Source organism: Strongylocentrotus purpuratus, unplaced genomic scaffold (assembly GCF_000002235.5).
Source record: "Strongylocentrotus purpuratus isolate Spur 01 unplaced genomic scaffold, Spur_5.0 spur5_scaffold_21, whole genome shotgun sequence".
Taxonomy (NCBI): domain Eukaryota; kingdom Metazoa; phylum Echinodermata; class Echinoidea; order Camarodonta; family Strongylocentrotidae; genus Strongylocentrotus; species Strongylocentrotus purpuratus.
Genome location: NW_022145607.1, coordinates 37,067,457 through 37,094,110, shown reverse-complemented (window position 1 = coordinate 37,094,110; position 26,654 = coordinate 37,067,457). Strand labels below are relative to the sequence as shown.

General features: G+C 37.7%; 2 protein-coding genes across 7 annotated transcripts in view; both read left to right on the top strand.

The window, feature by feature from the left end:
• The first annotated feature begins 5,299 nt into the window (after positions 1–5,299).
• Positions 5,300–25,718, top strand: LOC764106 (dynein gamma chain, flagellar outer arm). The gene is made up of 17 exons (XM_030994377.1): positions 5,300–5,993; positions 10,387–10,538; positions 11,319–11,492; positions 12,190–12,394; positions 13,204–13,428; positions 14,508–14,682; positions 16,256–16,507; positions 17,882–18,094; positions 18,572–18,845; positions 19,538–19,658; positions 20,205–20,509; positions 21,528–21,612; positions 22,483–22,684; positions 23,161–23,288; positions 24,336–24,458; positions 25,156–25,312; positions 25,660–25,718. Exons 1-17 carry the CDS (start codon positions 5,448–5,450, stop codon positions 25,716–25,718), a joined length of 3,396 nt encoding a protein of 1,131 aa, XP_030850237.1. The 5' UTR covers positions 5,300–5,447.
• Positions 25,640–26,654, top strand: part of LOC577805 (dynein heavy chain 8, axonemal) — a 92,517-nt gene continuing 91,502 nt past the window's right edge. For all 6 annotated transcript variants that reach the window (XM_030994722.1, XM_030994719.1, XM_030994717.1 and 3 more), the window contains exon 1: positions 25,640–25,937. In XM_030994722.1, coding sequence (XP_030850582.1) covers positions 25,795–25,937 — 143 coding nt within the window. In that variant the 5' untranslated portion in view covers positions 25,640–25,794. The remainder of the gene's footprint in view (positions 25,938–26,654) is intronic.

The window sequence follows — 26,654 nt, the reverse complement described above, 5'->3', positions numbered from 1 at the left end:
CCTAAAGCCGTTGGTCCTCTGGTTGCTAATTAACAAGCATTTATGCTTTCTTAGCTGTCAGATAAAATAACCACCACCACTTCTACTACTAATTTGGTATTGAATATTGATTCATAATTAATAACTTACATATCAGTGTTAATGCTGTGTTAAAATCACAAGGAACACAAAACCACAGCTGCCTATAGGCAATTTTAAAAGTGTTCATATTTAAAATCTAAATTGACTGAAGTGCATAAGCCGCATGGTTGTGCAGGGGCATCAAACTTATTTACCCCCACCCCCCTTCCCCTCTGGCCCTAGGCCCTGAATTCAAAATTAAAAAGATTATAAAATCCTCAAGAAAAAAGGAATATGCTATATAATATATATGAGGCTCTGTTTAGTATTTTACTTGAGGTGAAAGAAGAATATGGAGTAGATGAGAGAGAAAGAGAGGGAGGGAGGGAGACAGATAGAGGAGGGGAGATTGGAGAGAGAGATGGAGAGGGTGGAGATAGGGGGAGGGGAAAGGGAGATGGACTTTGTAGAGAGGGAATGGAGAGAGAGAGAGAGAGAGAGAGAGAGAGAGAGAGAGAGTCCCATTCAAAACATTTAGAATAAATAAATGTGCAAGGAAAAGGGATGGTTATTGCTTTTCCGCCGCTTAAGGCCAAAGACTTGATATTTATCTGACCCCTTATGTTTGTTTGTATTTTTTTTTTAATATAAAAATATCTTCAAAGCTTGATGAAAATATAACATTGTAAGGAAAATATAAAATTGACAATAACAGGAAAACCACTGAATACTTTTTTTTCTGTCAGTTTTATTATGTCTCTTTCTTTGAAAAAATGTTTTCCTCTTTGTTCTTCTTCTCCTTCTTCTCTTTCTTCTCCTCATCTTTATTCCCCTTCTTCTTGTTTTCCTCCTTCTTCTTCCTCTCCTCATCCTCCTTCTTTTTCTGCTCCTTCTTCTTCTTCTTCTTCTTCTTCTTCTTCTTCTTCTTCTTCTTCTTCTTCTTCTTCTTCTTTACTTCTTTCTTCCTTTTCTTCGTCTCCTCTTCTACCTCTTCAGCCTACCTCACACCATGCACCCTGTATCTTTTCATTGGTCTACCTTTCTGCTGCTATGTTGCTTGGTTTCACAACATTGACACAATCTTCGTTAGATAAACACATTTCATTCCCGTCAGGCGCTTCGCGTATATATTTGCAGGAGCCATCTTCATTTTACTGATATTGTTTCTGCTTCTCCCGGCTTCTTCCCAGCAAATGTATGGGGGTAGCAAAAGTATATGCATTATTCACGGCCATCAACCTAAATATCCACCTCGGAATGGGGCATCTAATGGATATCTGTCATCATATACGCCCATGCCGCCTCCAATACGCATTCATTTGCTGTATAATAATGGAATCTTTTTTAGAAGAATTAAAACTAGACCCAGTTCAGATCCATTCAAAGACTTATGAGCTTTGATTATGCCTACTAATTTTGCATGCATATTGAAGGTCTAACCTGATATAAAGCTGGTTTTAATAGAAGCAGAAAAAATGAGAGGAACTAACATGTTAGCAAAAGTTTGAGCAAATTCCGATTAAAAATAAGAAAGTTATTAATTAGGAGGTTGCGATCAATCAAACACAAATTGGTAGCTCTGTGAGGTATCTTGCGAGCTCCCTTGGCTTTTTTTTGTTTTGCTTTATTCATTTGCTTTATCGAAACTCTTTATTTTCCCTCAAGAAAATTTTCAAACATGCAAACACCCTAGATACAATTATTGCAAATATTTTTCTTTTCAAAAATCTATTCCGTAATCCAGGCGCGGATCCAGGATTTCTAAGGGGTGGGGGCCCAAATTTGAAATCAATTTAAAATTTAGTGTGCTGAAATATGAAAATCGTGCCGGCCAATATTTCGCTCAATGGAGGGGGGGGGGGGTGGTGGTAGTGAGCACTAATTTTTGTTTGGCTCCTAAAAAATTAAGAATCGCGCCAGCCGAAAATTCGCTTAGTGGGGGGGGGGGGGGGTATAGTTAGCACTAAATTTGAAAAATTGCACCCCCCCCCCCCCCCTTGAGCGCCAGGGGGGGGGGGGGCATCTCCAAGAAAAGGTAAAATTAACGTTACAAAATGTAATAATACTCATTTTTTTCCCAGAGGGTGGGGGGCCCTCCCCCTGGATCCGCCACTGCCGTAATCAATAATGAAGAAAATTAAAGTTTATGAGACTTTACGTAATTGGAGAAGAGCTCTCAAAATACGTTACAGGGTTGCCAATTTGTGTTTGATTGATTGTAACTTTTTAAAATTCACAACTTTCTAATTTTTAATCGGAATTTGCTCTTACTTTCACTGACCTGATCCTCTCATTTTTCTGCTTCTATTGAAACCAATTTAATATCAGGCCAGACTTCCCAGCAAGTGTCGATCTCGACACACAGAACGATTAAACAAAATAATGATTAAAAACAGATGAAGTCCTTTGTGATATTTTAAATGTCAGGGCCATATAAATAAAAATTAGAGTATGACAAAAGCCAATGATTTCTTCATGATAATGTGTGTTTATTAATTCCTTTCGATTTATCATTCAATAGATGAAGAATATTGATTTTCAATTGTTCCATCTAATGGATCCCTCAACCTCCTCCATCTGCTTTGCCTCGATCTGCTTCGATCCTCCCCACCCCCCCCCCCCCCCCCCCCCTCTCTCTCTCTCTCTCTCTCTCTCTCTCTGGCTCTCCTCCTCCTCATCGTCATCCTCCTCCTCGATCCCCTCTCCCTTGTATCTTCCTCTTTCTCACTCTCCCTGCCTCTCCGCCCCCTCTCTCTCTCTCCCTATATGTATCCCCCTTTACCTCCCCCCCCCTCCTTAATTTCTCTCCATTTTCCCCTCTCTATTTTTCTCTCCCCCTCTCTCAAATATACACACAAGCTATTTTCCCTCCCTTTCTCTTTATCTTCTGCTTCTGTGACTTTTCCTGTCTCCCCCTCCCTCTCCCGGGCTTTAAAAAAAAATGGTCATGCAATCTAACCAGGGGATGTTTCACAAAGATCTTAAGTCGAACTTAACTCTAAGTTGGACTTAACAATTATGGAAAGCCATTTGTAGCCGTAAAATTAAATATTTCCAAAAGCAAAAAATGAAGTATTTTAGACTTTTCATAAATTCCACATCAATAACATGAAATCTCCTTAATAATAGAAAATATGAATGAGTTTCAATCAACATTTTTATGCCTTTTGAAATAACTTTTACAAAATATTTTCAATGATGCTAACGGCTTTCCATGAATGTTAAGTTCAACTTAGAGATAAGTTCAACTTAGGATCTCTGTGAAACACCCCCTGGATTCTAATTTTACCACACATAAATTAGTTTTATTTTTCCTGCACATGAAAACTCTTTTCGAAATGTTAAATAATTCATTGTAGTTCTATAAATGAACGTCATTCCTTCATTAAAGCATGTCAACCGATTTGAAGTTGTTACGTAGATCGTCCTAATTTATCGATGAGGTTGTCCTTGTCAGACTCAAACCCTATAGATAAATGATGTCCTATTTTGAGTCATTACGTCATTATGTGAGGACAGAGAGTTGTCTACCTTGTCATCAACCACAAAACATTGTCGGACCTGCTCGTGAGATGCCGAGGAAAGGGATGAATTTCAAAAATTTCAGACCAAACTAAGGGATAATGGGGGCAATGTGATGGGGGGATGCCTACGACCTCTTTTCTCTTGTTGATCCAAATAAATCCTCAACGTGAAATCACTCCCCCCCCCCCCCCCCAAAAAAAAAATAATAATAAAAAAAATCTAAGAACAATACAGTCAAATACAAATATAATCTAATCATATTTGACTAGAAAAAGTGATCCCATGCACGGGCACCTGCACAACGATCCGGAAAATCTAGTCAAGTATTCTGACTAGAAATCTAGTCGAAGTGTATTATTTTGATCACTCTCGTCATCAAAAGGATCCGAGTAATCTAGTCTAAGCATCACATAACAATTATGAACGCTGTGACACATTACGGAAAGTAATACTTATGAATACCAAATTTATTCCAATTCTGTGAAAAACATATTTACAGTCTTCTCGAAAATCAAACATGATTATTAAAAAAAAAAAACACTAGCGCTATATATACGTCCTCATTCCATGTCACACATCAATCATGTGTCGTCGAAAATTTGGCTTAGTTTGTATCTGTTTATTAGTGGACATACACGCTCTTGTCATTCTTCCGAAAACTTGGTTTCAAAAACTGTATTTATTGATACAAATAAATCATTATTAATTTTCATTTTATTATTAAAAAAGAAAGAAATGTAATAAAACGTATTATGCACCAACAGCACTATCAACTTGAAATATTATTTCGAGGAGGATAATTACAAATAATAATGTTGTACATTCTGTTTTAATCGGAAGCAGATTGAAATATTTAAGCAGCAGCCCCAAGTTAGTTTAGTACCACATTCTTGTAACTTATCTTCTTTCTCGTTATATGCTTCTTCGCCAGTGAATTATCATGATCACGGACATACTAATATTATTATTTATTTGTCACTTTCTATACAATTTTTAAATAAAAAAAGAAGGACAAAAGGTATAGACACTGCAGCACCCTAACAGGTGGCCTGGAATTGGTAGACTAAATAACCATGGCCTACAGTCCTTCCTTCCCAATGTTATATAAACTTGTTATCAAAACAGATGCTTCATGTCCATGACTACTAATTCGCTCTCAGTCTTTCAAATGCACAATTTCACTTTAAACACCCCCTCCCCCCCAAAAAAAAAATGTGATTATACAAATTTAAAAAGGGGAGGTTCGAATATCCACATTTGAGCTTGAACTACCATGGAAAAAGAATTTAACACATGAGCTTTTTCCCCGTGAAATATAGGACTACTCCATGAAGGTAGTCTGCAGCCCGGTCTGCAGACAAGCAGAGGGCGGATGGGTTCCCCGAAATTATATTTGAAAGGGAAAAAATAAATGTCAATACAATTTTGTCCCCGGCTGTTGCCCCCGCCTTTATTATGGATATCAATACGCGCCACGGGAGGACATTTTCTGTGGAGACTGGACTGCGCACTACCTTTTGAGCACAAAAAAAAAATCGATTCGCTATGGATCTTAATAGAAGAAAGAAATGACATAATACTGAAAATATAAACAGAAACAAAAAATGTTATGATAAAAACCTTATCAGAAAGTGTAATGTCCATAACGGAGAGGGCGTTTACATGAATACGAAATTGGTCGGATAGATCTAGGTCGGATATCTGAAAAGACCGGATTGTTGTCAATAACTACCGTACACAATATGGCGCCTTACAGCGAAGCCGAAACTTTAGAAGATTCACAAGTATTTTCTAGTTAAACTTTGACAGCAATGTGAAATATAACCATGTATTCAAGTGACTGCTAAAGAACGTATTCAAACATGGATGAAAGACATTGGTGGATTGCCACCAAAATTCAAGAGTCTTTCCACATTGGAGGATTCAATGACAACCCGACACTGCTGGAAGATTTTCTGTGCGAGCCTCGGACCCTGGAACTCATCAATCAATTTCTGGGACAGGGAGGTCTGAATAAACTTTTCTTTTACTCGGATCGCCCTCAAACTTCAGCTCTTCAGCCCAGTGGCTTGCAAAGCACCAGGCAATTGCATGTTGTTGATTCGCTCGCAAATCTTAATGATGTCAACATTGAGGAAACCACATGTCTGTATTTTCTGCGGCATTCTGTCGAGAAAGAAGTGGATCCAGTTCGCATGGAGAAGGATATTTTCTGTGGGGAGCTCAGACACAGTGTTTTGGACAACCTGAACACTTTACTGTCTGACATCTTCCTTCCTCTTCTGAAGGCTCAGAAAGACTGGGGCTTGTGCAGTGAAGAAAATAAGAATCAATGCCTCAACAATCTGGAACGTTATGCTGCTGCTCTCAGCGAGACCGTCAACGTTCCTTCATCTGCGAGGCAGCAGGTCTGCATCTTTGTTTGAGTTTGACTAAGTTCTAATTTTCTAAATGGAAGAGTGAAGATTCTGAGGCGCTAGTTCAGAAGCCTATCCAAAAGTTGACCCGTAACTCCGGCGTGGAGTTAACCTACTAAAACCTCCCCAAAATGAAGTAAACAATATCAAATGTCCAAATAAAGGTCATGATTTAAAAGTAGGCCTAACCTGTTTCGTGTCAATTTTCTCATCTTATCTTATAATCAGAGTGTTTTTCCTAAAAACGAAGGCTTATAATATGCACTTTCTCATAGGATTCACGGCAAACTGCAGCACAATTGCATACCGTACCGACGGTGGGGTGCGGGCGCGCGCATGTGTTCAGTTAGCGACCGTATTACTAAGATTACAGTCGCTAACGTAACACACATCGGGACGGTATGGCCTATGGAGTATGGGGACGGTATGCAATTGTTGTGCTTCAGTTTGCTGTGAATCCCGTGAGAAAGTGGATATTGTAAGTCTTCGTTTTTTAGGAAAAATACTCTGAATAAGATGAGATAAGAAAATTGACACAAAACAGGTAACAAACATATCGACTTTTAAATTATGACCTTTAGGTTTTATTTGGACATTTGATGAATATTTACCGGTACTTCATTTTGGGTATGTTTTAGTAGGGTATCTCCACACTGGAGTTACGGGTCAAATTTTGGATAGACTTTTGAACTAGCGCCGATTCTGATAGTCTTCAGTTACGTGTGCAGAGTTTATTAACATATTAAGACTAACCTCAAATAAGTTAGGGTCTGACTTAGTCCTTGATTTCTTTTGTGAAGTTCCTAAATATTATACTTGTTAATGACTTTTAATACTTTTTTTGTTTCGGGGGGACTAATTTGTTAATTATTGTTTCAAGAATTCATACACCTGATGGTGGATTGTACTTTACGAGAAAAAGAGAAGAAGAATTGATTTTGCCACAACAAGTTTGGCTTCCTGGGCAGCGTTTCACGAAACGGTCATACTGACATAAATTCATAAATAAGTACAATTTTGCTGACAGCCCATTGAAATGCCTTCATTCATGTTTCAATGGGAGGTCGGTGAACTACATACATATGACGTGTTCGTGAAAACGTTGCCCTGGATTGTTTTTGTTTTCTAATATCTAGGCCTATAACTTTATTCCGTACAAAATTAAATCTTCATTAAAAGATGGATCTAGATCTAGGCTACTTATTGTATTGTAGACTCTTGTTACAAATCACCAAAGTGCCTAAGCATTTCCTCTGACATAAACATTTATATGTCTTACTCCATCCATCACATTTTGTATGCAAATTTTGAAGTGACGATGCAATGTTAAATTAAGAAAATGTTTTAACAAGTTTGCTTTTGATTAAAAATTGCATGAAATATGCTGCTATACACAGATGGCAGAGGGCTTATGGCCTAACTATACTCTTTTAAACTCAGTTAAAATGTCATATATATGATTATATGGAAACAATTTTTTCAACTGCTTATTTACTCATATCGTGCCAAAAACACTGATCTGTGAATGCACTGATGTGCCACGCTCACATATTAAATCAGGTTTCCGGTCGCTTGCCGTGCACACAGAATCTCTCATTCCTTGCGTGCCACGTACAGGCACACATTTTTGTGCAAAAGTACTAACGCCAATTGTTTATGCCCATTGTGCCATGCGCATTGCGTGCGTACATGAAAGCTAAATTATATGAAAAAAAAATCAAACAAACACAGCACAGGTTGTGGCAGGACTGACAGACTATTCAATTTCTTTTCCATGAATAAAACAGTTACACTTGGATATTTAAAAAACAAAAGAGTGTAACAAGCACAGTGTCAAAGTACTTTGTTGCGTGCACTGTACACTGTACATATTCAATACAGAGACCATATGAGACAACAGATTGGTTTGACAACTGACGGATAGTGCTAATTCACATCAGCAAAATTACAAATTTATGAAATGATATTGGTATCAATGGAAAGAGGGTGAAATTTCCTAGAACTTTCATGTACAATTTTTTTTTGTCAGGTACAAGATACGGATGAGAAGTTGTAGTGGATCAGATAGTAAAGATTTAAAATACACGCACTTGAACCATGGATCAGGGGATTTGTGGCTGGCACAAAAACAATAGAGATTAGCACTGTGGCATTGGGTGCATTGCATGGAGATACAGTATTTCTTCTTCTCTTCCTTCCTTCGTTGACTTTGTAGATTGGTGGTATACTGCTGCAAGGGTCTGATTAGGTCCCTAAAACTGGTAGTGAGAGGGTATAGCAGGAGGCACAGGTAGAATGAATTTGGTGGATGTATTGTAAAACAATAGTTGCAAGGGTAGAGTTGGCGAGAGAGAAGAGCTCAGGTTGAGGAAAGAGGAGAATTAAGAGCTGTGAATTCCAGAGGGTTGAGCTGAGACCTTGGGTAATTAGGATTGTAGGAGAAGTTTAACTCTGTCCGTAGGTGGTTGGGTACTTTTAGATGTAGATCTAGTTTAATCAAGTAACTTCTTGGTTTGATAGATCTTTCCTGATACTAGTGGTAGATCTAAAACCATTAAGGTCTAGATCGATCTACATTCATCTATACCTTGTTTAGCAGTTAAAAAAAAAAAAAAAGGATGAACATCACTGAGGATATATATATTATTTAAACCTATGTGATACTAATAATAATGTTTTTATTGCCATTTCGATTGAATACTAACAGCTTCTGATTTCCAGACAAGGGTCTCCTTTACTTTATACTTCGGTGGTGAGGGACTTTGTATTATATGCATGTGCATGTTGCTTGATTACGCATGAAAAAAAATTGTTTCCATCTGCATTTCAAATAACCCGTTTTTTCTTACAATATGTCATAATTTGTATTAATAAAGAGGCCAGCAATATATACATTTTTTCTTCCAGGAATATGTGTCAGAAGGTAGATTAATGTTATGCCTGCTTATTGTGCTTTGCTTGAACATGATTTTGTCAAAGCTAATCAATGAGACCATCCTTCCCCCCCCCCCCTCCTCTAGTGTGCTTGCATCAGTGTACATGTACGGTACATTCAGGAAAAAAAATCATACTAGAATCGAAGATTAGTTAAAAATTGCATGTTGTAGACCCCCTCCTCCCAATTTGTTTTCTTTTCTAGGTATTTTCTTTTTCTTCCCTGAATCTGTTTAAGTCAGTTATCAAATGAATGATTCTCTATTGATTTCAGGTTTAACACCTCTCTTGTTTGAGTATTTTTCAGGTTCTATTCATTCAATTGTACATAGGGATCCAACATATCAGGGTATCTGTTTTGTCATATTATGCAAAACTTACTGTTGTTCCTTATAGGGTGTACTTGTTTTGTAGTAAATCGCTCGATACAGCAAACAGAACTTGCTCTGAGAGAGATCTTTGAAATGCTCAATCACTCGCTTCACTTATTATGCCAAGCTCATTTAAAACATTTGCCCATACACTGGCAACATGTCTGTAGACTGATTAACATCAATTTTGCTCTATTTAAGTATTTCCAACCAGCTTTTGTAAACAATGTCAGTAATGTACCTGTTTTGTATGATGTTTACTGTATGTTCTTTAATAGTTAGTGTCGTATTAGTCATCCATTCATAGCTCTCTTTTCATAAGGGAAATCTAAAATTAGATATTTTGCTGTAATGTTGCATGTTGTTCGTCCATGTACTGTATGTAGATGTAAATCTACTTTGTAATCATTTATAATTAGATTTTTAAAAAGAATTCATGCTCAGGTCTGTAAGGGAAAAGAAGGGAAAAGAAGGCAAGGACTTCATTAGTACATGTCTTGTCAAGTATTTATGCTTTTGCAATTTATGAAAGTGATTTAGGGATTACTAGTTTACCAGACAAAAGTTATTCAGTGATTAGACTGAGTGGTTTATATCATCAGAAGAATAGTTCTTTCAGGAGAAGCAAATAGACCATGAACATTCTTCAAAATTTGATGACTTAATTACAGTACTTCATCTTAAGTTTAACAATCATATACTTGTACATGTAGTATGCACCTTTTGCTTCTGAACTTAAATATATTTTTAATTTTGTGGTTTGGTTGTTTTTAACCCATTTACTTTTAATTAAATGCAATTTGCTATAAGTGCACTGGGTTATAAGAAATATATCAATTCAATTCAAGTTTATTTCCACATTTGGTTAAAAACAAAAAGAATAAATCAACAATTAATAACAAAGATAAAATAGAAACTTGTACTACTCTTGATTTGGTAGGAATAACAATTAAGCCAACAGGCATATAAGGTGATTCCTAGACTAAATAAAATTACATAAAATGTTTATGTAAGAAATTTATGAAAGAAAATGTTATGATTTATATTATTTATGAAAACTTTCTGGGTGTTGTTTGCAGGTACTGAGAAGACCAGATAACATCGTGAGCCAGGAGTTCAGCAAGCATCGTACGACATCGTATGATCAGGGTATCGTCAGTGAGTACGAGGCCCTAGTCACTGAGTGGATCTCAACCATCGACAATGCCTTGGCTGATGGGGGAGATGAGAGGTGAGATGCAGAAAGGCTTAAAGTCTATCGATCACCCAAATATAATTTGTTTTGTATATGAAACCTGTTTTTGTAATCTATAGCGTCCACCTGCATAAAGACCACCTGTCTGTAAAGACCACATATTTTTGTTTCCCTTGGCCTTGACAATCATTTCTCATAGAAACCTGTACTAAAGGAACCTGCACATTAAGACCACCTGCCTATAATGACCACTTTCCATCTTTCCCTTGAGCAGTCTTTATGTACAGGTTTCACTGTAGTTCCATGTCATAATACTTCAACATATGAGCTTGCAATTTTACTTGTGTATAGAGACTTTTCAAGTTAAGATGTGCTCTCAATCAACATAGAAGTGACTTGTGAGTAGACTGATCGACACACCTTTATGCACTTGCTTGAAATAGATCTCGCACTGAACCAATTCCGACATGGGTTCCGTGTACAGGGTTTATGTTATTCTATATTTTCTCTGTACTTCTCAATCATTAGCCCATAGAAATCCGGGTAAAGAAAGTCCCATCTTTTTATTTGCTTAAACTAGAATACTTTCTGAATATGACAAACAGTCAAACCTGCTTTAGTGACCACCTGTCTTCAAAGACCACCTGTCTACAAGGACCACATTTTCTGTTTCCCTTGAAAATGGTTTCTCTTTGAAACATGTACTAAAGGAAACTGTCTATAAAGACCACTTTTTGTGTTTCCCTTGGGTGGTCGGTATAGACAGGTTTGACTGTATTAGGTTATCATGCATTCTCTCTGTCTTTTCTACTGTAGGTTCATGGACCCTACCTCTGGGCCTCTTAACGAGCTGGAACGATGGAGGCGTCGTCAGCGCATGCTGTCCAGTATCATAGAGCAGCTCAAGGGTAAGGAGTGTAAGACTGTTATTGGTGTCCTCATCACATCCAAGTCTAAGATCATCAAGAAATGGAAAGCCATTGATGCAAGGTAAGAAATAGTCTGATCAATGTTCTGTACTTAGAACAGCCTAGTCAATAATAGCCAATCAGGGCCCAGGAACACAAAGCTTAGCAATCGCCAAACGTACGTGGCAGGTATTGATCGTTTGAGCTTTGGTTTTGTGATAGGACACCCTGGCTAATGAACTTATAGTCCATGTGCCAGTGCTCCTTGGAATACTTATGAAAAATATAGCCCAAGGATACTATAATTATTTTGATGCATACATGTACAGTATAATACCTACTGTCTATAACCATGATAAGTACACATTGCAATGAATAAACAGTTTTTGTTTACATTTCATTCACACAGCAATGACAGCATACCCATTTTTTTTTTTTTGGGGGGGGGGGGGGTTGCCCTTTTTTGCCCATCCCCCAATTTTAAATTGCTTTGTTTCTTTTGCCTGACTGCTAAGAAAACATGCTTGCAAGTAAGCAACCAGGGGGACCAACTGCTTTAAATCCTCTCTAAGGCTCTTGGTGATGAGGATTAAAGGTCACTAGCGTATCCTTTTGGTGTTGAACCCGGGACCTTCTGGTTACAGAACCACTGCTCTATTACTGAGATTTAATTTATATTCAATAATGACATATTATTAAATCATTACCGGTTCTCTAATACAGTATACCTCTCCTAAATTCTCAATTCCTGCAATTTTAATCCTGACACACCCTTGCAGCATCACGGACGCAGCCAATGAGACGAAAGACAAGGTGAAGTACCTTGAGGCCCTACGGAGGCACTTTGAGCTTCTCTACCATGGAGCTACCCCTCTATCCATCGTGAGTGGAGCCCTACCAGGTCTGATGAGCAGCGTCAAGCAGATGGATTCTATCTCAAGGTTCTACGCCAGGAAGGGCTACCTTGGACTCCTCTTCACCAAGGTATAATTTCATCATGATTCGTTGAAAATAGGACACCTTTTAGGCCTACATGTATTTATTGATATTCTAAATACTTGTTTTTATTTTGATTGAAATTCAGTTTGAAAGTGTTATGTCTTGTTATTATCGAAATTCAGTTGTTCCTTTCTTGTGGTATACTGAATGAGATTTCATTTGTATTGTAACCTTAATTTGAAGAGCCTATCAGTATCATATGACATTCGTTTATTTGGGAGTGATTCAACTTGTTTGACTGAAGAAACCCCAAACAAATATTGATGAAAGAAAATTTTTGATTCAAATGTAACATTTTTCTGTAAATATTGTCAATTTTAAATTTTGACGTTAATTGTAAATAAATTTTAATTTCAAATAACTATGTATATATATATATATATATTGATGGCACTAACCTCAATTAGCATATTTCTACATACATACGTATATTATGTTTATTGTATCTATGTGAAAGGAAATTTGGTAATAAATGATCTAATCATATCAAATAAATTGTCTTCCCTTTAGATGAGAAGGCCTGATTGTACTTGTACCTATTCAAATTCATTCATTTATTTCATTTATTTCATTATTGATTAAAAAATACCTTGAATATAAGTACAAATAATTTGCATTAACAAAATGAGATGAGGGATCTACATAAATAAAGTCCTTAGGGCATGTGAAGTCATAGTTTACTTATATACCAACACATAATATTGAAATAATTATTAAAAAAAAATGAAATATAAATATATAACTTGAGATCTTCCTCCTAACAATCCCACATCTATCTTTGATAATGACTCCAGGTCACCAACCAGCTGGTGAACTCATGCAAGGAGTTCCTTCTCTCGGAGACCCAGGGACCGGGCCAAGAAGACCTTCTCTGGCCCAAGTTCTACAGTGAGATTGAGACCAGGATCTTGAGTACAGACCCACAGGGCAAGACCAGGGCTGTCAAGAAACGAGGCAAGGAAGTCATGCCTGCAGACGATACACTCCTTGGAAGGATGAAGGCTTGCATCACTCTCTATGTGAGGTTCTATTATATTCTCAGGATATTAAGGAGGATTATATTCATTTGTTCAGTAATGCATTCATCAATATGCAAAATATCACCATCCCCATTACCTTCTCTCATGCTATGTTCACTCTCTCAACTTTAGTGTCTTTTGTTCCTTCTTTCATGTTCATGGTTCAGTACAATCAGAACAGGTCATTTATATGCACACAAATATATGTATATTCATGAACCCCCTTACATTTACAAGCTCTGTTATTTGAATATTGTGATAAAAATGTACATGTTAGGTAATATAGATATATGCCCCTGAGGTTGCAAGCATGCATAATCCCAGGCAGTTCCCCACAGGCAAGCATGGAGTGAAGATGTATGTTTCTTGTTCTCTGCAAGTTAGACCTAATTCTTACCTTAGCCATACAGGCTACCCTACATTATTTAGCAGGTTATCAGTTGTTTTGGAACTGCAGGATGCTTGATATCAAGCTAGTGGCCTTGGTATCATAAACATTATTCTTCAGTAAAAAAAAAAAAAAAATTAAACCATAATTTCTCATTTAATATGGCCACAGTTTAAAGCATGCAGGCTATATGCCTGCATGCTTTCAATATGCTCCAAGGGACCATACTGACATTTCTTTAGGCTTTCTAGCAATTTGAAATCCTATCAAATAAGGCACTAGCACATTTACATGGTGTCCAACCCAAGATACACATTTTCCAGGACCATCATTCTAGCTGTAGCACTCATTGTATTTATCTTGAGTAAAGCCTTGTAACCATCGTATTGCTTTGAGGGTCTAAATCCCCATGTTCATGCTGGATAAGTCCGGGCAACAGAAAGTCTCTATATTCGCTCATCTATGATCCCTCTCTTTCAGAACACATACAAGGACATGGTACAAAGCCGGCAGGATGGACTAGGAGGGGCCCAAAAATTTAACAGGAAATCCCTTTAACTGCTCATTTGTGATCCTTCTATTTTAGAACGCATGCAAGGATATGGTGCAATTCCTAGCTGTCAACAGAAATTCACTATAACCGCTTTCAACAGAAAATGACTGTAATCGCTTTATGATCCCTCTCTTTCAGAACACATACAAGGACATGGTACGAAGCCTACGGGACGGACTAGGAGGGGCCCATAACCTGACCCATTTCCCCTCTATCAGCTCCCTAGGTGCCCCCTCCTCAAGGCTACAGAGGGGTGTGCTTTCTAGGGCGGGGCTCAGCCATGGCAAGTCCTCCAAGACACCCTCTGTTGCAGGTCAGTTCACTCTTTGTGCTTTGCATATTACTACAGTGAAACCTGTCTATAAAGACCACCCAAGGGAGACACGAAAAGTGGTCTTTATAGGCAGATGGTCTTTATGTACAGGTTCCTTTAGTACATGTTTCAATGAGAAACCATTTTCAAGGGAAACAAAAAATGTGGTCTTTGTAGACAGGTGGTCTTTCTATACAGGTGGTCGCTAAAGCAGGTTTGACTGGATATTCATTATATAGTATATAATGTGTATTACTATGTTTAATGTGATTTCATATTAGGTGTAGGAGGAATATAGTTAATGAACCATTGAAAGGATAGTGAGTGCTTGGGAAATGAAGCTTAATAAACTGGAGTTATTTGTGAGTGAAATCTAAATAAAGAAATCCAACTCTGCCTCATAAATTAAATTGTTAAATGAAAATAAGATCAAAATAGTCATTTTCAAACTTGTAATATATTCACTTAATCTTCTATTACCATGTTGTTTGCTTTTTATACTAAATATAGTACTAGCAACAATCTTCACCCCGCCCCCCCCCCCCTCACACTGTCTGCACTATGGTAGCTAGGTGAAACAGCCAGAGCCCAGGTTCCACTTAGCTACCTTGTTTACTGTTGATGATGACATATTGGTTTTATGATTAATCTTTTTTTCTCCAGATATCCCTAATTTGTCTTTTGGTGAGTCTGATTAATGTTAGGTGAAGTTTTGATAGCAGGGTCGATTGCTGATGTACACGTTTATTGAAGGTTGTTCTGAATTTTACTGTGAGCATTCAGTCACATTATTCACCCTTTTGTTTTGGTCCCATGCACTGAAGATGGTTATAGATCCTTTAGGTAATGGCTTTGTTTTGTATATAAAAATCTTTCTATTGGGAATTGCTATAAATCTGATGATATTTTAATTCTGCTTGATTAATTTGACTGGTAAGTGTAGAGATTTGTCTTAAGAATAGTAATGATATTGATTTGTAAACTTAAAATAAATGCATTGTTATTCCGTCTGTTGGTGGATTGTCATATTTGGTTCTTGTTCCAGGGACTTGTTTGTTTTCTTGACGGAAAACAATATGGTGTCAGGATTGATGATATGCACATACTTTCTTTGTTCCAATATGAACAGCATTTGTATATTGATCTCATGTACTGAAATGATGAAACAGACTTAGTTTGAGGTGTGAGATTGCATTTGTGCATGTTCACTGTTGGATATGCTTGTTAGCAGGGAAGACCTACTGGTTTCACTTTATTTATTGAAATTCTATTGTTAAGATTGATAACTTAACTACCAATAATTGATTATCAAAAACAAAGACATTTACATTGAACAAGAAGTCTCTAAAGCCTACATTGTATATAACCATGGCAGTATAGAGTGATGTTGCAGAGACCTTGAAATGAACATGTCTGTAGTTTGGATAGGAATTAGTCTAGTGAGACGATTCAGATATGAATCTTTCAGATAGTGAAGTTATAAGGTCATAGTCCTCAGATGAAAATAATCAGATCTTAATGATACATATTTATGGAAACGAACTTAACATTTTTCCACTTTCTCCTTTCTCAGGTGACTCTGAGCAGGGTCATGGAGTGGCCTTCAATGATGAGGAATCCATCTTTGGTCACCTGGACTCCTTCTGCGCCCGCATCCGGCAGGTCATTGATGCCGTCTACACCTTGGTCCAGTACGGCAAGCTGGCCAAGAATGCAGAAGGTCTTCCGCGCCCTCGTAAGGAGGACCTACTGCTGGAGGACGATGCCTCTGATGAGCTCATGGAGCTGGCTGGACCTGGAGGTAGTGTGGCCAGTGACTCCCTTGGTGAGTTGGTGGAGTCTTTCCACCATGGAAAGGAATTTGGTTCATTTACTCGATTTTTGATTGATTGACATTATCAAAATAATAATAAAAATAATAGTTTGTTCTTATATAGCACTTTTCAGGACCGAATTATGCCCTCATAGTGCTTTACAGAAATATATATTATTACCCTTGTCATCGGATTCAGGCTTACCCGCACACAATGTATGCACATTCTCCACTCCCTGGGGAGCATTCCAGCCAGGCATCATTTTTACAAGCGCACGCTTGCTAATCTAATCACATTTAGCTTTCGCATCCTACTGGGTACCCATTTAACACCTGGGTGGAGAGTGGCAAATGTAGATCAGTATCTTGCCATAGGACATTAGTGCCGCGGCAGGTCTTGATCTGCGGACGTTGTGATTGACAGTCCAGCGACTTAACCACCCGACCACGGCAGTCTTTTCACCATGGAAGGGAATTTGGTTCATTTACTTGATTTTTGATTGATTGACATTATTAGAAAAGATGTTGGAAACATAGGGGCGTGTTCAGATATGAATTGGTAAACTATGTTTTTTGTTTTTTACTAACGTGCAAATAAATGTCAACTGCGCACAACAAGGTTCTCCGCGTATTCATTGAGCTCTGTGTTATAACATTAAAAAGATGTAAAGCGTATTGCACTTTAATATGTCACTAGAAGAAAATAACTATTGTTTGTTTGGTTTACCATTTCATATTTAGATAAGACTTGAATTTGCAGCTTGCGTGAAAATTTGAGTTACCTAGGGTTCCTCTTTGAAATAACATTACAAGAAATCAACTTTTAGTATGAAGTACACAAAGAAATGCAAGGTATTTGAAATGAGAATATCCTAGGACAAAAGCTCAGATGAAGTGAAGATTATTGTCATGTGTAGCACAGAGAGTTTTTACCAAATGCATTTATATATTGTAGTTTATAATGACAGTCTAGCATTGCTTGTATATTGATTCAAATTTATTCTATTTCATATCAATTGTTTACACGATAAAGAACATAGTTGACAAAGTAAGTTAACAAATTATGAAATGAAACAGGAACCTACAGGAAAGCATAGCTTGTTTTTGTAGGTTCCTAAGAATAAATATATTATGAACATTGTTTTCATAAATCTTTTTAAAGTGTCTTAGTAATCACAGTAAAATAGATATAATATAATAACAAATTTTCATAACCCATTTTAAAGTGTCTAAATAATCGAAAGAATGACAAGACGGGACACAAAGGACATAAAATGACATAATATGATAAGACAAGGACATGACAAAACAATTCATAACAGGACAAGATAAAACAAGACATTGCAGATAAGACAATTTTGTGAATTGTTCCCCTGATCCATCCAGACATTCCCAAATCTGTGAGTCCCACCAAGACAGCCACCATGACACACGCAGGAGTGCTGGAAGGCATCGTGGAGGAGGAAGAAGGGGTGAGCACCAGGGCTGACAGTCCTAATGATGATCCCTCCATGAGTGAGGCCTTGTCCAACGCAGATGAGATCAATGAAATGAACAGCAATGGTACTGGATTGACGGCCCAGAATGCTGCCCTCCTGCGTAAGATATTTTCTATTCTATTTAATAATAATAATAATATACCGTACTTATATAGCACATATCACAATATGTCTATGCGCTTTAAGAAAGAGTAAGATGGAAAGGTGGATAGAGTAACATAAGAAGAGTGAAATATTTGCCACTATACGGTTACCCTCCTGAAATTATAGCTTTGTCATAGTGTGAGTAAAATAAAGATTTGAGTGTGTCATATCTACTTAGGATACTTGTAAGGTTTACATTTATGTGTCTGTGGATTTTTTCATGTGTTGCAGTTTGGAACTTTTATGGTATTCTTTAAAATGTTGAATATTAAGCTAGAGTTTACATGGGCCAGACTTAAGGGAAAATGTGTGTTATACAGTATTTCATCGTTGAAAAAATCGGTCCACAACGTGCAGTAATTCTTGTGTCATTTAACATCAACAACAAAAAGTTAATACAAAAAAATCCTCTGGGTTTATCATTTACTTACAGGTAAGCTGTACAAGGTCGATGACGTGAATGATGATGGTCCAAGCGTCATGTCGATCGTCGTTGATCACATGCAGACGATGAAGAAGCTCCTGGAGAGTAACATCACCACGGCGATCATGCTAGATGTCGAAGGTCGGGAGAAGGACAAGTTCAATGAGGCGTACGAGGAGTTCTTGACGACCGTACAGCAGATTGAGCTGTACCTCAGTGCGTACCTACAGGCTGTGTTTGTGAGGAAGATGAAGACTCACGAGGGCCTCGATGTTCTCACTAGGTGAGTTGAATAATGAGGTGTACGTTTGATGGAACCATGCAGAATCAAACCTGCTTTGCCGTTTGGTCTACACCCAGCCTGTCTACTATCCACATGGTCTAAAAATAACTTTGTCTTCTTATCATTTGGTCTAATGACCATTTAAGCTAATAGTCATTTGGTCTAATGACCATTTAAGCTAATAGTCATTTGGTCTAATTTCGAGATGGTCTAACTCCCAGCATGACTAATGCCCATTTTGTCATTTTGTTGGGTGTAGACCATATGGGAATAGACTATTTGGGTAGTTGATGAAGTGGTTATAGACGAAACAGCAATTTACCTAGAAGTCCACCGATCTTTAAAGACCATTGAACAAAGCAACCTTTACATAATAGACTAATAGACTAGCTGAACTCCCCTCCCCCCCCCCCAAAGAAAACAAACAAACCAACAACCCTTTTCTTGACTCCCTTGAGTGATCCTTATATACAGGTTTTACTGTACAATTTTAGGGACTGGAATAAATTGTGAAAAACGATACAATTAAAGAGACTGATGAAGATGACTCAAGTAGTCAGCAGAGATCCTGATTGATTGACTTTGACCGATGTCTTCAAGCTTCAAAATACCTGAAAATCATTTCTCCTGTCACTTTGTCTAATAAAATAATATGTTGATGATTGATGACTATACCTTTTATCACTCACCAGGTTTCTTCCAGTGATGCATCGTTACGGAATGAAGCGTACGGTCTCTGAGAAGTACATTGATATCTTCAAGTGGTACGAGACAGATCTGGAAGAAGTCAAAGAACTCTACGAGAAGAACAAGGTAGGTTGACCCTTGACCTTCTGACAAAAAATGCTATGACTAAATTGATAAAAACATGGTTGTGGTGTTGTCTGCTGTGATCTGTTTGATGATAGGGAAGTATTGTAATCATTTGTACATGTAAAGAACCAGGGACCTCGGTATTGATGTGATATTATAGGGACATATTATATGAATCAACAAAGGAATGATATTCTGAATTGATTTGATAGTTTTCCTGCTGATAAGACTTTGGATTGTAGATATAGTACTCAAGTCTTCCAAATATGATAGAATGTTAACTTTGACATAAAAATGATTGTTTCAATATTTCCCTCAAACACACAAAAAATCTGGTACTGGTTTTGCTTTAACAACAATGATAACTTCTCAATATCTAAAGTTACAACTAGTGTAAATTTTGTATTAATGGGCATGACAAAGATGAAAGTGGCCACTTAGAACAGTACAAACTGGCATCAGCTTTTGAGGGAGGCATTTGCTTTGGAATTGGGAGGTAATGGCTAAAGTTCTCACTGATGATGTTGAATATTTTTCCAATTATAGGAGGATCCACCGATGGTACGCAATGCACCTCCCGTCTCTGGTGCCGTCCACTGGTCCCGGCAGCTCCTGGAGCGCATCGAGGAACCCATGAAGGTGTTCAGAGAGAATCGAGCCGTGGTCCACCTACGGGAATTCGCCCGCATCGTCAAGTTCTACAACAGGGTCGCTACGGCTCTAGTGACCTTTGAAAGTCTTTGGCTTCAGCAGTGGAAGGGGTGTATTGAACAAGCCAAGTTGGGACTGAGGGCCACGCTGCTTGTAGTGCATCCCAATACTGGAGAGGTGGTCGTCAATGCTGATGACAGGTTAGTTTAGTCTGCAGGTATTTCTTGTTCCTAAAACCTTGAGTCGACCTTAGCTCTATCAGTCTCTGGCAGTGTGAAGGAGCAGCTTAAAGATATAGACCAGTTCTGGTCATGCGATCGCATTGTGAAAGAAACGTTATGGAATCGATCAGAAATGGTTGATCATCTAGCATATAAGTATTGGTGTGTACTGCAAGGTTCTGGAATCATCAAAATGATAAGAAATTTGGCCCAGTCCTGGTAAAGTTACAAGCACTGTACACAGAAAGACGTATATGGGACTACGCGATATCTATCCAGTCCGAATAGATATAATAATTTACCAAATATATCAATTAGTAGGTGGTTTCCCAGCAAAATTTGTATCATCATGTATTAATCAAAACATATTCTTTCACATGATTGGTAATAAGAGCTTCCATTTCATTTTTTGAGAGGGGGCGTTTCCAAAACTTGTCTATACATGTACCTTATAGAGCCTGTGGTGTGCAGTAGACCTTGCAGTCATCATAGTCTCGCACAGACAGCGTTTGTGCCTGCAAACTAAGTTTATTTTGCCTAATTGCGTAGACTGTAAGTAGGGTTTAATAAGATTAAGGTTCATGGGCAATGAGGACCTGTAAAATTTAGGATGACCTCCAAATATTTACAAGTTTCCCATTGTATCATCATCAACACCATCATCATCATCATCATCAGTACCATGAACCTCATGGTAATCATAATCGTTATCATCGTCATCACAGTCTCTTAACGATACTCCTGTGTCATATCTATAAAACCTTTTACATCTGTTTTACCATATCATTGATTTATAGTTTGTACAGAATACGTCTATGTGAGATGATGAAGACTTGTAATATTGCTACCTGTAAATGTATGCCTGTCAGAGCAATGCGATTATCATTTACATGAATGCTGGTAACTTGGCATTGTTTTAAAGACTGTGATGCTGTTGAAATTATTGTCTACTGTTTCATCAACGGTTTATTTTCCCTATCTTTGCCTGACCTTTCAGAGTGCTGCAGCTAGTTCAAGAATGTCGTTGGATGAAGAGACTGGATATCGAGATCCCAGAGTCTGCCCTAGCTGTAGCCAAACAGGTATGTTCTTTTCCTTCTTCTTTCAATCTTAGCTCCTTTCCAAATGATGAAAACTTTTTGGTGCTTTACTAGTTGATGATTGCTTTTATAATAAAGATATTCTCAAGATTATTAAAACCTTTTCTCAGTCGCCTTATAGAATTTAAAGTAAAAGCTGAAAAAGTAGACTGATCATGGTGTAGGATACTAAATCTGGATTTATTTAGCGCGCAACACAGGTAGATGTACCTAAGCACTTTACAGATTATTATTACCATGGGGTCATTGGATTCTTTCAGGCACACAGTGTGCACCATCTCCACTCCCTGGGGAGTATTCCTACCATATGGTCAACATGAGGGCATATGGCAATTACTATCAAAAATGCTTTCGTCACCTATAAGGTCCCCATTTCTCTCCTAGGTATGGAGTGGCAAATGTAGATGAATGCCTTGCCAAAGTACACTAATGCCATGTCAGGGACTGAATCCATAATCTATGCTTTTTTAGTCAAGTGCTCGACTATGACGCCTCTACATAAAGAGATCAAAATAATTTTGATGATTACTTCCATTTTAATTTGTAATGGCCATTATGTTGCGACAAGTTTTAAAGCTCGTCAGTACGTGTGTGGACAGGAGGGATTAGACCACCCAGCAAGGTCACTGACAGGTGGCTATCTCGTCAACTCAGCTCTCAATTAACACAAGAAAAAGAGGATCATGGGGGACCGACAGGCACCAATTAGGCATTGTTTGCTGTATAGAGGGCGCAAGTAGCTACAAGTAGTGCAGTGCATGGGGCTTTAATGGCCATTATGTTGCAACAAGTTTTGAATATCTTTATTTTATAGCTGACAATGAAAATATTTTGCTTTTCCTCCGACGGTAGGAGCAACGCTTCAAGAGCTACATGAACCATCTTGAACTGTGTCTGAAGGAGTTCAAAGACATCTGCTACAAGATCAGGGAACCGGTCCATGGCTTGTTCCAGACCCATACTCGAGCCGTCATGGTGGCCTTGCAGCCTGGGCTCTCTTCACTGGCCTGGAACTCTATGAATATCGATGCCTTCCTACATCAAGTACATACAGGTAGGTCAAGGGTCAAGGTCATGACTTTTTGATAATGCAATGAATTAAATTCAATTCAATTCAGAATATATTTCCAGACAAAAAATATATAACAGAGATGAATACATATTCATATAGATCAGTATTTTGTGCATTTTTGTTTTCACTCTTACAGTCCCTTATAGACTGATATAAGTATTACTCTTGAATGTAATTGCAGTGTGGTAATTAAACCAATTAAAATGAATATAAGTTGTATGCCATCAGTCGAGATCCAGAAGGGCATTAATGATATGATTTTTGCATAGAGTTAATGCCTTCTGGCTCTTGGCAGACAATAGACTTTAAATAAACAACTCTTGAAGTGGAAGGCCATGTTTAAGTTTTAATTGTCCGTTCATAACATGATTTCCCCTGTAAATATGAAGTTTTCTTTGTTTAGACAATTGAATAAATAAAAACATATTTTCATTGAATTGAATATTAATTTTTTTCAGCCAATGCGAAGCTGAGGAGCATTGTTGATCAGGTCAACCATGTGATCGATACCAAGATTGATTCCAAACTCAAGAAGATATCAGAACTCTTCCTGTTTGATGTGGAGAAGTCTTTTGAAAGATCATGGGTAAGTCGCTCTTAGTCATCATTGAGGCCTTTATTTAAATTAATGTCTTATCTTGAAGTCAGATCCAATTGGGATTCTTGAATGTTTCACGAAATATGTATGCTTCAATACATTTTATGTAATTTACATTATTAAATATGGAACTAGAATGTACAATAGATATTAACATTCAGGATATGTTATGTCATATCAAGCTAGAGTCTTAGGGATGAGGTGTAGATAGCACTATACTTCGTTGTAATTAATTATGCAGGCAGTTCAGATGAAACCTGAATACTGTTATTAGGCTGTTTGAAATCTCATTCGTTTATTCTAGCTAGGCCAGAACATTCTGATGACTTGTCATATTAAGTACCCAAATAAATGATTTAGGCTAGGATTCTCTATCATGGCATTGAAGAGGAAGCGAGGAATAGTGCCATTTAATCTTCACTACCTGGAATCTTGATGACTGTGTGGCTTTATATAATGATAAGAAAGTAACTCTAGAGACAGGCAGGGTAAACAGTAAGCTTAAAACTTTGATAAAGAGCTTAGTATACATGTAGTTCAACTGATCCTAAAGCAGAATGATATATACATGTAGATTTCATTTCACCCATGAGCTTCTTGGAGGGGGGGGGGGGTGCGCTTGATCGTTGAAGTTTTAATCCATTGTTTCCTCAAGCAAAGTCAAGGTTGATACATTGTTTGTAACAACAGACGTGGGTGGCGGGTAGGGGATTATCCCAAGTTTAACAATCCTTCCTCTACTATGGATCCTATTGTTTAGTGACTATACAATAGGATCCAGTAAACTAACTGCTCTGTTCTGTATACCGTATCTGTATTGAAATTAGGAAGGTTATATTATGTATCATTACCAAGTAAATTAGTAGTGGCTGACAACACAAGATAGTATTGTTCATTTCTAGTAAATTTTACTGTTTTGTCATTGATGTTTATAGAGATCACATACTTGCTCAATGAAGCAAATGATAACACAAGTTGGACATAAAACTATCATAATATCATTTAATTTCTCGCTGCTTTGACTCTCTCTCCCAGCCCCCTGATGTCTTCACCGAGGTCATGCTAGACAGCATCGGGGATCAGAGTGAGATCCTCTTTGCCTACGTCAATGATATCAAGAGCGCTTGCCATGAACTCCTTAACATACTACTTGGACAGGTAAGAAAAAACTTATTGTCACTTTTGGTTCTATACTTTATATTCTTTAAATCCACGATTTGGAAGGAATGGAAATAAGTTCTCCTCTTATGATGTTCTTGTTTGTTGACCCTATGACATAGAATAAATATTATAATGAATTAAATTTAAACAGTTTTTCAGAAACAGTTGACAGTGCTTTAACCACGCATAGTTTTTCAGTCACCTAGCTATGAATTCTGCAGTTTCAAATGAAATGAACAAGTAATGAATTAATCATATTAAAAATCTGTTGTTGTTCCAATATGACTTCAATTTTCATTGTTAACAAAATTTGGCATATTCTCTATGTATGATTTTTACTTGATTTTTTTCTATGATGCCAAATAAATTAAGTTGAATTGAATTTAAAGGAAGCATAGTTTAACAGTTTTTATGATAAACAAAAAGAGAAAAGCTTGGATCTTGTCTTATTATTGAAACTGAAGAATTATTGCATGTATATGTAGTTGTATTCCTTTAGTGTCATGTTTATGGCACTATATTTCCCTCATTTCAAACCAAACAGTCCCTTTCAGGACTCACATGGTGAAACTGTAAAATCATGAATTAATTTATACACACCACCATGCATAAGGTAACTGCATCAAAGATCACCTATCTCCCTCACTGCATTATTTCTGACATTGACTCTTCTATTCTATTCTTCTCCCACCAGGGCAAGCAGCCCTCTATTACCGGTACCAAGAGCCTCTCTGCTAGCTCCAAGCAGCGTCTGTCAGCTACTAAGCATCTCCAGGCCTTCCCGTCCCCTCGGTCAGAGGCAGGAGTGACTGATGTCACAGCTGATGATGTCCTGGTAGCAGAGCTTCTCTGTAAGTTCTTTCTGCTTTTGTCCCTTATAATAATAAGATGGATATTTATCCAAATTGGTATCCGCCAGGCTCATGGCGCTTTACACATATTACCCTGGTTGTAGCCGAGCTGCCAAAGTAACTAGTGCTCAAGCATATCAGGTACCCATTTACAGCTGGGTGAAGAGTGGCAAATGTAGATTTATGTCTTGCCAAAGGACATTAGTTCTGCAGCAGGACTTGAACCCTGTACCTTGTGATGTGCAGTCGGGTGACTTATCCACTAGTCCACAACACAACACAACACACTTATTTGAGTTATTGTGCCATTTTTTCTTCTAGTCTTCCACTCAGAGCTTGTCTACCAGTCCATCCTCTCTGCCATCTGTCGTTCTCTGATCACCCTTGCCGAGGCAGCCGGCTGTGACAGCGTCCTTGAGACCATAGCCGAGGACCTGGAGACCCACCAGACCAGCTCCCCCCCTGCCAGCACCCCTTACACCATGTCCCCGGAGTCCACGCCGTACTATGGCAGGTCCAGGGCTAGCACCGGTAGGACCAGGACCAGCAGACCAGACTCGTCTATGTCCTACATGTCAGACATGACCTGGACTCTGAATAAGAACCGGGACTACACCCATCTTAGGTGAGATATTATTATTATCAATATGCTACGCTTTCAGTTACCGCTTATTATGGTTGATGTACATGTACATTGTGTATATCTTATTCTCAAGCAGTATATGATATTCATTTGTACATGTATTCAAATATGTTATTCAGAGATAGATTTTGAATAAAATGGCCTGTCGGAGGATCCAAACAATTGGAAAAAACAAAATCTTACGTGAGATGAATGTTTCTACTGTTAGTTGTGTTCATACATGTACATGTATGAATAGATTTTAAAATTTAATTGGATTGTAGCAAAATTATAACTTAGTAAAACTGTACTTTTATTTGATCACTTCATTGTTTGAATTACCAAATTAAAACATAAAAGAGTTTAATTTATGCGTGTTTGTTAGCTAAGGTGCCTACAGTTTTAATACATACATGTTTCTTATGGATTACGTTATGTCACATTGATGCCTTACAAATGACACCAGCATAATTATTTGGCTTTAAACAATATACAGTCAAACCCGTCTATTAAAGCACCCAAGGGAAACGCTAAAAAAAAACCCTCTGAAGATAGGTGGCCTTTTTAGACAGGTGGCCTTTACCAAATCACAGGATAGAAGGAAGGAAGCGTCATTCTATATACTTGCAGGTAGTGGCTTGATAGATACTCTATTATGCATATAAAAGAAGATCTTAAGAGGCAAATTAAAATATTGTACTGTCAAAATCCTTCAAGATA

What these genes read in the sequence shown, in the direction of transcription:
- LOC764106 (XM_030994377.1), top strand. Translation starts at nt 5,448, where the DNA reads ATGGATGAAAGACATTGGTGGATTGCCACCAAAATTCAAGAGTCTTTC. An exon ending in CCAGAATGCTGCCCTCCTGC is followed by an intron (nt 18,095 to 18,571) that starts GTAAGATATTTT and finishes ATTTACTTACAG; the next exon opens with GTAAGCTGTACAAGGTCGAT. An exon ending in TTAACATACTACTTGGACAG is followed by an intron (nt 24,459 to 25,155) that starts GTAAGAAAAAAC and finishes TTCTCCCACCAG; the next exon opens with GGCAAGCAGCCCTCTATTAC.